This window comes from Enhydra lutris, unplaced genomic scaffold (genome assembly GCF_002288905.1).
Source record: "Enhydra lutris kenyoni isolate GAN:26980312 unplaced genomic scaffold, ASM228890v2 scaffoldscaffold3, whole genome shotgun sequence".
Taxonomy (NCBI): domain Eukaryota; kingdom Metazoa; phylum Chordata; class Mammalia; order Carnivora; family Mustelidae; genus Enhydra; species Enhydra lutris.
In genome coordinates, this window is record NW_019154087.1 from 21,109,272 (window position 1) to 21,121,385 (window position 12,114).

The 12,114-nt window shown below is 35.8% G+C and overlaps 1 protein-coding gene across 1 annotated transcript in view; it reads left to right on the plus strand.

Moving 5' to 3' along the window:
* Positions 1 to 1,380: 1,380 nt before the first annotated feature.
* LOC111155213 (complement factor I) overlaps positions 1,381 to 12,114 on the plus strand; it is a 49,259-nt gene continuing 38,525 nt past the window's right edge. The window contains exon 1 of the mRNA XM_022515323.1: positions 1,381 to 1,560. Coding sequence (XP_022371031.1) covers positions 1,504 to 1,560 — 57 coding nt within the window. The 5' untranslated portion in view covers positions 1,381 to 1,503. The remainder of the gene's footprint in view (positions 1,561 to 12,114) is intronic.

Sequence of the window (12,114 nt, forward strand, 5' to 3'; positions counted from 1 at the left end):
GTATGTCACATACTGCCCCACATGAAAACTGGCAGCCTTATGGAGCCTTGGAACAGCCCACCAAATGTAGAAATGAGGTGCTATTTAAAGGCAATACTCTGACAACCGGGAGCTGTCTTCTAGCAAGCAATATATGCACTGAATGAAAGACCTTCATTTAGCATTGTATTGCCAATAGAAAGAAGATGGAGGTCTGGGAGTTGAGGAATAGACGCAGAAATGACCACACATACTGTCACTCTCAGTGACTAACTGGGAGCTTGTTGTGTCCTGCAACTGGAGACTTTGCGACCTTAGGGCTCCTGTTCCCCAAAGGAAGCATACTTTTGCCAGGAGGCACAGCAAGAAACCCAATGTATTATAAGCTAAGCCTTCTGCCTCATACACGTTGATTGGGCTTCTTGTGTCTGGGGACCAGCAGGAAAGAAGAGGAGTCGCCATGTTGACAAGTATAACTCACCTTGTTCATTTGGAGGGAGTAGGGGCTGCTGTTACATAATGAGGGAAGGGAGTAGTATGGATGGAACCATATGAGTTCCTTGGGTGCCTCTTGTGACAGTTAAAGGATAAAAACAGCAACTATGGTCTGAGAAGTAAATGTAACCAGGGGCTCCAGGAAGTTTGGGAGTCGTGACATTAGGTGAACAGCTGAAGCTGGCAGAGGTAGAAGTTCAGGGTGAGAGGAATCTGTAATGGAGTGGAAAGAGATAGAGGCTGAGTATCAACTGCAGCCTCCAGACCCACTACAAGGGCCAGAGCTATAGTTTTTCTTACCATTTCTCTCTTCTAAATGTTCCCTCAAGGCCTCCTGCAATTTTGAAGGAGCCACTCTTGGAGCGTATATGAAAAGTAGATACAAATAGATGTACAAATGGTGGACTCTGAAAGACAAAAAGATGAGTTTCCCAGATCCCACTTCCTGGAAGGTTTCACTGCCCTAGCTGTGAAAAGTATGATCAGCAGACACTTCTTCTGATGGCAACTAAGTATCAGATCCTTCAGGCCCTCACAAGGTTTTCTGTGCTCAGAGGATATCATTTGATCACAGCATAACTGATGTTTGGTAAAGGAACTGTTTTGTGGAGGATTAAAAATGTATTCATCACAGCCTTCAATGTAATGTACTTTTACTTCTTATCTCCTGTTCTTCAACCTTAAGGGGAAAACCATAATTTTATTTTACCAAAAACAAATTTTCTCTCATTGTAGTTTCTGTCTTCCCTAGAGAACAGAATTGAGGCGTTATCTAGTAACAAAGTGGGGAAATCATTTCCTCTGGAGGAAACATACTCCCTATTGGTCACCTCCCCCAGCTATTCACTGAGAAGATCTTTTGTGGTTTCAGTTACAGTAAAACTCTGGATTTTAGCCAAATCCTCTGAGTTCAAAAGTACAAAGCACTTTAGGACGCTTGCTTTTTCTGAATGTTTTTTCAAAGGTTAAAAATTAAATTTTGAAAGACTACCCAGGGTAAAGAAGAGAGACAGACACTGAGTCTCCAACATGAAGCTTGCTCATGTTATTTTGTTACATTTGTGCTTCTGCCTAAGTTTTTGCAAGGTAAGTAACTCAATATTTATGTAGACTATTTTAATTTGTTTTTTAAATATTATCAAAATGTAAATAAGGTGTTAAAGACATGGGGGAAGTGATGAAAAAATAAAATAAGAGGAAGTCAGAGAGGGAGACAAACCATAAGAGACTCTTAACTATAGGAAACAAACTGAAGGTTGATGGAGGGGAGGTGGGTGAGGAGATGGGGTAACTGGGTGATGGGCATTAGGGAAGGCACTTGATAAAATGAGCACTGGCTGTTATACTTAACTGATGAATCACTGAACTCTACCTCTGAAACAATACACTATGTGTTAATTGAACTTAAATAAAATAACATTTTAAATAAATAAATAAGATAAAAAGTAAAAAAAAGAAAAGAATCCTTAAGTATATTATTTTGACTTAGAGATTACATAGTTCAGATACCAACATCCGCAGTATATAGTCAGTAACAAAGATTTTATGTTAATATCTCAATGAAAGAGCTTTAAAAAATTGCTTTTTTCATGTGCTCTTATCTGTACATAGAAATTGAACTGAATGAGAATTTTACTAATATAGGTCTGTAATTTATAGTAATTATATTAAATCAAAAAAATATCTACCAGACTCCTTCTACATGCAAGGTGTAGTGCTGGGCAAAGAGCATGTCTGATCTCCAAATAGCTCTTTGTACGGTTGTAGAAAAATGACATAAACATGACAATGAGGAAATAATAAGATTTAAATAACTTTTGAGAAGGAACTTTTGAAAGATATTTAATTGCCAAAAATGTTACAAATATCATGTGTCAAAGGACCATAATGAGAGGAAAAATCCCTTCCTGCTGAGAGGTCATGAAGAGTTTATGGACCAAGTGGGATTTGAGCTGGATTCATAATTCTGGATTACTGTAAAGGAACAGAGTGATTTGCATGCTTTTTAGCCTGGAAAAGCAGGAAGTGCTATGGTAGAAGATTGGTAAAGCCCTAGTCTCCTCCAGGTGAATAAATCCGTTTGATTAGAATGGAAATTTTGTGGGGAACTTGGGTAGTCAAAACTGGTATGACAGATTATAGCCAGGTTGGAAGGTCATCTATTAAGGTTAGATAGACTTAAGGTATCTTAGACAACTGTTGATGATTGCCTACTTTTGTGGTCAAATCATTTTGAAACAGGATTACAAAAACTGTCTTTTTTTTTTTTTCTAAAGATTTTATTTATTTATTTGACAGACAGAGATCACAAGTAGGCAGAGAGGCAGGCAGAGAGAGAGGAAGGGAAGCAGGCTCCCTGCTGAGCAGAGAGCCCAATGCGGGACTCCATCCCAGGACCCTGAGATCATGACCCGAGCCGAAGGCAGCGGCTTAACCCACTGAGCCACCCAGGCGCCCACAAAAACTGTCTTAACGCCAGCTTAGAGAAGCAAATATTTAAAGAAAACTAAGAAATGAGAATTACTGATTTTAAGTTTCCTGTAATTCTAAAATATATATGCAGTGCTTGTAACAGAGAACAAATGGAAATAAGTTAAGTGTTCATTGAAAAGAAATTGATTAAATTATTGTACATCTTTAAAGGAACTATCATGTAGCTATTAAAATGATGCATTTTATATTTGTTGAGAAAAAAGCCTTACTAAAATCTTACTTTTGTTAAAGAAGAAAATATACATACATTATGTATCCATGTGTATGTGTACATATGTGCACGTGCGCGCACGCACATACACACACACACACACACACACACACAAATACACATATATAGCTGCTCATGTAAACAGCAATTTAAAAGTTCCTGGAAGGTATATATCAAATAGATACCAGTTGGTATCTCAGGTAATGCGATTACTGGTGATTTTTATTTTTTGTTTTATATACATTTGTGAATTTTCAGAACTAAGAAATTCTGTTTTATTTGTTATTCATTTTTTTAAAATACCAAATAAATGTGTATTACTTTGGAATAGAAAAAATTTATTTTTGAGGAAAAGACATTTCAGCCACATTTTTGATTCCCAGAACAAAAACAAAAGAAAAGAGTATTATTCACTTATAGAAAGGGAAGAGCCTCTTTTACTGAATAATCATTCAATAATAAAGTTGTCTTCTTTTCTTTAAAAAACAGAATTTTGTAGGAATATTAGTTTATAAAAGAAAAATATTAGTTATAATATTAGTTTATAAAAGAAAATGGAATACTGAGAGATAACCATTTTTATTAGCATATAATGTATTATTTGTTTCAGTGGTACAGGTCCGTGAATCATCAGTCTTACACAATTCACAGCACTCACCATAGCACACACACCCTCCCCAGCACCCAGCCATCCCCTCCAGCAAACCTCAGTTTTTTGAAATAACCATTTTTAAATGGAAGTTGCCGTAGAGACAACATAAATGTGTTCAAAGAAGTTTTAAAATGTGTCTACATTTTCTAAATGAAATAAAATACATACATCTGGGAGAAATTTTTGTTATTTTGAAAGCTAGGACCAGATTTCCCTCTAAGGAATAAAAAGTCCCATCCCTTTTATATCAAAACTTTTTGATGGATTTATTTGAAAGTGGATTATATCGATGGCAGGAGTGAACTGGCAATAGGATAGACTTAGGTTGTTCTGAATAGTGAAGTGAGAATTCTGGTTTTATTGCCCAGACATAGAGATAAGGGGACTCAGGTTTCTCTGGGAGATAAAACCAGAACACGGAGGGATTGGCTGCTGTATTAATAACCAAGGTATATTAAAGAGTAGAAATAGAAATAACCACTCAATATGGTTATTTACTACTGTGAAGTGTTGTGTTATAACTTAAACTCTGACCAAACCTTAAATTTTTATTTATCCTTAAAGTTTATTACAAACCTGTTTATATCAGTAATATTTTGGAAAGAAAAAGCTAGGGTGATGTTCAGCAGAGTGAAGAGATGATGGAAAGACAATATGCAAAGGAAGCAACATGTAATGCAGAGAGTGAGGTCAGCAAAAATGGCAGAGTAGGCAAATCCAAACACTGTCTTTACATACACACACACAATCATGCAGACTGTCAGAAGAAACTTTGTCAGAACTCCAGTTATTAAACAAAGCCCTACAGCATCCAAATGAACACTGAATGAAGGAAAAGGCAACTTAAAAATGGGAGGAAAACTTTGTGGCATTTCAACTTGCCCTAGCCCTACACTGTCCCCAGTTCAGTAGCAGTCTTGAAGATAGCAGTCCACATGTGGAACTCTCATCCCTAGCTCTAGAAGGAGCAGAGCAGACATTATTTTAGAAGAATGGTGTTTTGTCTATTTTAATCTGCCTGGAGGATACTGGAAAGACTGATCGAACATATTTGTCTTTGTTTTGCCTAACTCAGAATGCACTCAGAATGGAAAGCCAGTGGGCATTCCTCAAAAACATTGTGAGGCATCAAACAACCTGCAGCTACCCGGGACAAAAGATTACAGTTGAGACAAACAGTAGAGTGCCAAAGCCTGGGAGGAAAAGTTAGGGAAAGAGTTTCTGTGGGAAAATAACCATTCAAAATTCCCTGTGAATACTTAGGAATTTTTTAAAAAGCAGCACATATGTCCAGGGCAGGATGCATGTTCAGAAAAGGTCTAAGAAGACCCTAAACCAACACCTCTAGGTGATCTCTAGGCTCAGTGCAGGCTTGATGAAGTGAAGGCTAAGAGAGAATTGTAAACGGCCTGGCTAAATGTTGGGGGGCGGGGAGGTAATCAAGCACAGGGCCAATTTGCAAAGTCTAGATGAGGTTTTTTTGTTACTGATTTGAGGAGTTTCTTATTCTTTATATTTCATTTCTTTCTCTTCTCTTCCTTTCTCTTTCCCTTTCCTTTTCCTTTTCCCTTCCTCTTCCCCTTCTCCTTCCTCTCTCTCTCTTTCTCTGTCTCTCTCATTCAAAGAAATATTTGTTTAAACACTAGCTGAGTGCAAGGTAAAGGAACAGAAACTTCAGAAACCACACATGACAAAAAACAAACTTTGCTTTACAAAAACAGTTTAGATAACTCACTAAACAAACAGCTACAGTCTATAGCAAGAAAGAAAAGCAAACCTTGAGGAGAAAGAAAAATCTGATTTCAAGAGTTACTGCATTGTAATATTCAAAATGTCTAGTTTTAACAAAACGATGAAGCATGTAAGGAAACAAAAAAATATGGCCCTTTCACAGGAGAAATTAACAGAAATGAGTAAGAACAGACTTTGGACTTACTAGACAAAGACTTTAGACTGACTATCTTAAATACTTTCAAAGAGCTAAAGGAAACCAGGAGGATGATGTATGAGCAAATACAAAATATCAATGAAGGGATACATAGATATCATAAAAATCAGAAATTCTGGAGCAGAAAAGTATAATGACAGAAATGAAAAACTTACTAGAGTTTTAATAGCAAATTTGAGCAGGCAGAAAAGTAAGTGAACTTGAAGATCAGTCAATTAAAGTATCAAGTTTGAAGAGCAGAAAGAAAAAATAAGAGAAACAGAGCTTACGACCTGTGGGACACCATTAAGAACACCAAAATATACATAATAGGAACCTCAGAAGAGGAGAGAACATGTTAGAATATTTGACAAAATAATAGCCAAAAACTTCCCAAATTTGAAAAAAAGATATAAATCTACAGATTTAGGAAGCTTACCGGCCCCCAAAAGATAATGCAAAGAAGTCCACACCAAGGCACATTATAATGAAATTGTTAAAAGCCAAGGAATTAAACAATATCTTGAAAGCAGCAAGAGAAAAGAAACTCATCATGGACAAGGAATTTTCAGTAAGATTACGAGTATATTTCTCATTAGAAACCATGGAGGCATGGAGAAAGGAGCGGGATGATACTCTTAAAGTGCTGAAAGAAAAAACTGTCAATCAACAATTCTATATAGAACAAAACAATCCTTTAAAAATGAAAGAGAAATTAAGATATTTTCAGATAAACATATCCATCAGATAAAGCTGATGGAGTTAGTTACTAATAGACAGGAAACTCACTCTAAGAAAGTCCTGTAAGCTGAGCAAAAATATGCTAGACAGTAGCTGGAAGCCATAAGAAGAGATAAAGAACTTCAGTAAAGATAACTAAATAGGTAAATACAAAAGTCAGTGAAATTTTATTTTTGGTTTGTAGCCCCTCTTTTTATTTCACATGACTTAAAAGAAGAATGTAGAAAAAATAATTATAAATCTATGTTAACATGCATAAAATGCATAAAGATGTAATGTGTGACCATAACAACATAAAAGGGGGGAGGGGTTTACAAGCAACAACATATAAGAGCAGGGTTTTTATATGCCCTTGAAGTTAGGTTGGTATCAATTCTAACTAGATTGCTCTACATTTAAGATGTTAAGTATAATCTCCATGTCAGCCACACAAAAAAAATCTTAAAAATATATAGAAATAAGAAAATCAAAAGAGTTCACTACAAAGAAATCAACATACACAAAAGAAGTCAATAACAGAGGACATAAAGAACAATAGTTATAATACATACAGAGAACAAATTGCAAAACAACAAAAGTTAGGCATTCCTTATAAACAACTTAAGTGAAAGTGGGTTAAATTCTCCAATGAAAGGCATAGATTGGCAGAATTTATTTTTTAAAAAACTAACCATGGTCCAACTATATGCTATATGCTATATACAAGAGACTCTATATACATAATCCAGCTATATGCTTTATAAAGAGACTTTAGATCCAAAGACACAAATAGATTGAAAGTAAAAGGATGGAAAACAATATTCCATACAAAGAGTAACCAAAACAGAGCTGGAAGTAACAGTACTAATATCAGATGAAGCAAAGAACATTAGATATTGATAAAAGAGTTCATCTGAAATATATAATTATAAACATATACACCAAACGGTCGAACGCAAAATACATGAGACCATGACATAATGGAAGGGAAGAAGAGAATTCTATAATAATAATTGGAAACTTCTATATCCCACTTTCTGTAATAGAATTTCCATAATAGAAAATCTAGACAGAATATTAATAAGAAAATAAAGGATTTTAATAGCACCATAAATCAACCAGACCTAACAACTAGACAGATAGAGCACTACACCCAACAGAAGTAGAATACACATTTTTTTTCAAGTGCACATAGAACATTCTCCACCATAGGCTATATGTTAGGCCACAGAACATGTCTCAATACGTTTTAAAATGTTAAAATAATAAGAAATAGTTCCTCTAAAGATGATGGAATAAAACTAGAAATCAGTAACAGAAAGGAAACTGGAAAATTCACACATATGTGGAAATTAAACAATATACTTTAAAACAACTGGTGGTCAAAGAAATCACAGAGTAAATTAGAAAACACTTAGAAATGAATGAAAGCAAAAATACAACATACCAAAACATATGAGATATGGCAAAGCAGTTCTCACATGGAAATTTATAGCAGTAAATGTCTACACTAAAAAAGAACAAAAATCCTTAATCAAAAACCTAACCTTACACCTTACAAGAACCAGAAAAAGAAGAGCAAGCTAAATCCAAAGCTAGAAAAAAGAAGGAAATAATAAAGATTAGAATGGGGAATATACTGAATTTTGTCAAATGTTTCGTATTTCTGTGGTGTTGGTAATTATTTCTGTTTCATTTCTGACTTTATTTATTTGGGTCCTCCATTTTTTCTTGATGAGTCTGGCTGAAGGCTTATCAATTTTGTTTATCTTTTCAAAGAACCAATTCTTGGTCTTATTGAACTTTTCATTTTTCAGTCTCTATTTCATTTATTTCTGCTCTGATCTTTATTAGTTCCTTCCTTCCACCAACTTTGGGCTTTGTTTGTTCTTCTAGTTCCTTCAGGTATAAGACTAGATTGTTTATTTGAGATTTTTCTTGTTTCTTAAGGTAGGTTGGCATTGCTATAAATTTTCCTCTTAGAACTGTTTTTGCTGTATTGCAACGATTTTGGACCATTAAGTCTTCATGTTCACTTGTCTCTATTTTTCCTCTTTGATTTCTTCACTAATCCATTGGTTACTCAGTAGCATGTTGTTTAGCCTCCCAAAAAAGTAGAAGAGGAAGATGGTGAAGGAGGAGAAGGAGGAAAAGAAAAGAATGTAGATGGAAAAAATAAATGGTAAGATAATAGAATCAATTAAACTAAAAGCTGGTTCTTTGAAAAGATCAACTAAATTGACAAACCTTAGCTAGATTGACAAAAAAAGAAACAAATAAAATCAGAGAGTGAAAACATTACTGCTGACCTTACAGAAGTCAAAAGAATGATAAGAGTTCTGTGAACAATTATATGCCAACAAATTAGATAACCTAGATGAGTGGACAAATTCCTACAAACACATTACCAAAACTGAATCAAGAAGAAATAGTAAATATGAATAGACATATAACCAGAGTTGAGTCAATAATTAAATTTTTTTTTCATCAAAGAAATGTCCAGTATCAGATGGCTTCATTGGTAAATTCTACTAAATATTGAAAGAATTAACATTAATTCTTCTCAAACTCTTAACTCAGAAAAGGAGTGAATACTTAATTCATTTTATGAGTCCAATATTACTCTGATAACAAAATCAAAGATACCACAAGAAAAGGTACAAAGCAGAAATAAAAGCTATTGTCTTCACTGACCTCCCCCCATATCAGATATTCCCAGAGATTTCCAGCATTCATCATTCCTCTGTGTAAGTCCAGAATTCCATCCAGCATAACTTTCCTTCTGCTTAAAGGATCTTTTTTTTTTTTTAACTTTTCTTGTAAGGCAGATATACTGGTGATTAATTTTTCACCTTTTTTGTCTAAAGAGGTTGTTATTTGCCTTAAACTTTTAATGATGGGGCACCTGGGTGGCTCAGTGATTAAGCGTCTGCCTTTAGCTGAGGTCGTTATCCCAGGGTCCTGGGATCGAGCCCGACATTGAGCTCGCTGCTTGGCGGGAAGCCTGTTTCTCCCTCTCCCACTCCCTCTGCTTCTGTTTCCTCTCTCACTGTCTCTCTTTCTCTCTGTCAAATAAGTAAATAAAATCTTTAACGAGAAAAAAACTTTTAATGATATCTTTGTTAGGTATAGAAGTATAAGTCAACAGGATTCCCCCACCCCAATATTTTTTAACTGTTACTCCACTGTCTTCTTACTTGCATTAGTGATGAGACCTCTGCTGTCACACTAAACCTTTGTTCCTTTGCCCATAATGTGTCTTGTCTCTTTGGTTCTTTGAAGATTTTTCTCTTTGTCGCTGGTATTATTTGAACAGTTTGAGTATGATATGCCTTCATGGAGTTTCCTTCCTGTTTCTTCTGCTTGGGGTTCATTAAACTTGTTGGAACTGTGAATTTATATTTTTCATCAAATTTAGAAAAGTGTCAGCCACTGTTATTTCAAATATACTTTTTGTTCCCATCTCACTCACTCCTTCTTTGGAACTCCAGTTACACACATGCCATGCCACTTGAATTTGTTGCACAGCTCATTCATACCTTGTTTGATAAATCTTTGGGTTTTCTAATCTTTTCTTCTGCCAAATCCTACCTGTAGTTAGTTCCATCCAGTATAATACTTTTTTTTAAGATTTTATTTTTTTATTTGACAAAGAGAGAGAGAGAGATCACAAGTAGGCAGAGAGGCAGGCAGAGAGAGAGAGAGGAGGAAGCAGGCTCCCCACTGAGCAGAGAGCCCTATATGGGGCTGGATCCCAGGACCCTGGGATCATGACCTGAGCCGAAGGCAGAGGCTTTAACCCACTGAGCCACCCAGGTGCCCCTATAATACTTTTTTAATCTCAAATATTGTAGTTTTCAACTCTAGAAGTTCAATTTGGATCCCTTATGTTTTTCATGTTTTCGATTAACCGTTTTAACATGTAGAATACAGTTACAATAAATATTTGAATATCCTTGCCTGCTTATTCTAACATCTGTGCTAGTGTTCTGCGTGAATTTCAGCTGATTGATTTTTCTCATTATGAATCATATTTTGCTGCATCTTTGCATGCCCAGTATTCTTAATTGGATATCAGATACTATGAATCTTACTCTTCTGGATGCTGAGTATTTTTGTATCCTTGTAAATATTCTTGAACTTTGTTCTGAGATGTAATTAAGTTACTTGAAAACAGTTTGATCCTTTCAGGTCTTGGCTTTAAGCATTTTTTTTTTTTTTAGATTTTATTTATTTATTTGACAGACCGAGATCACAAGTAGTCAGAGAAGCAGGCGGGGGGTGGGGGGTGGCGGGGGGTGGGGGGTGGCGGGGGGTGGGGGGAGAGCAGGCTCCCCGCTGAGCAGAGAACCCGATGCGGGGCTCGATCCCAGGACCCTGGGATCATGACCAGAACTGAAAGCAGAGGCTTTAACCCACTGAGCCACCCAGGCACCCCGGCTTTAAGCATTCTTACATAGGACCAGAAATCCCCAGGAATCACAAGTGGTGAGAACGAGCACTGTTCATGGGCCCTGCCACCTAGAATTCATTTCGGTGGTTCCTTCCCCAGTCTGTAGTAGTTTCGTCACACGCACGTGCTGATAAATAATCACTGAACACTCAGAGGGCATCTGCTAAGAAGCTCCAAAGGTCTCTTTCTATTCTACTCACTTCTTTCCAGTACTCGATTCTGTGGACGGTAGCTACTTTGGTCTCCTCAGACTCTCAAATCTGTCTCCTCAGCTCAGGGAGTCCCTTAGGCTCAGCTAAAGTTCCGTCTCTCTGCACCACAGTCTTGGAACTTTCTCAAGGTAATCAAATGGAACAATTATACAGCTTCTTAATTTACCTGTCAACTCTCAGGGATCACTATCCTTCTTTGCCTGATGTCCAGTATCTTAAAAGTCATTGTTTTCCATATTTTGTCCATTTCTTGGTTGTTTTAAACTGAAATATACACCTGGTCCCTATTATTCAATCTTGATGGGAAGCAAGAGAATTCTTATTTAACATAATTTTAATATATTTTAATTTAGATAGCCACATTTGGCTAGTGGCTCTTATATTAGATAGTACAGTTAACAATTGCTGGTTTTACCGAGACTGATTTTTTAAAATACAAATGTAAACTACAAATGGGCATATTTTTAAAAATGTATCCTTTAATAGTCATTGTATTGAGTTAATTCAATGATCTCTCAGTTCAGCCCTGTTAGAGGCAGTCTCATATACATTATACATTGGAATGGTTCAAGCTCATTTCAGGTAGAGCTCCTGTCTCCAAACTCCATGTTATCACATTTTTCTGAATATAAATAGATTCAAAATAAACAGTGTTGTCACAGTGAATTGTAAGGATGAAGGGATGAAGAAACAAGTTGAGTTTTCAGTTTTTTCATTCTAATGACCATTTGGAATTTTTGTTTTTAAAATATAAAATAATAAAACAGTGCAGACCAGCAGGTGTGCCAAGTGCAAACAATAGTATATACAGGACATATTTTACCAAATTTGAATAGTATTTTTTAAATGAAATTTATCCTTTCTTATAAATGTATTTACTTGTTCTTTTTTTTTTTTTTAAAGATTTTATTTATTTGTCAGAGAGAGAGAGAGAGAGAGCGCGAGAGTGAGCACAAGCAGATAGAGTGGCAG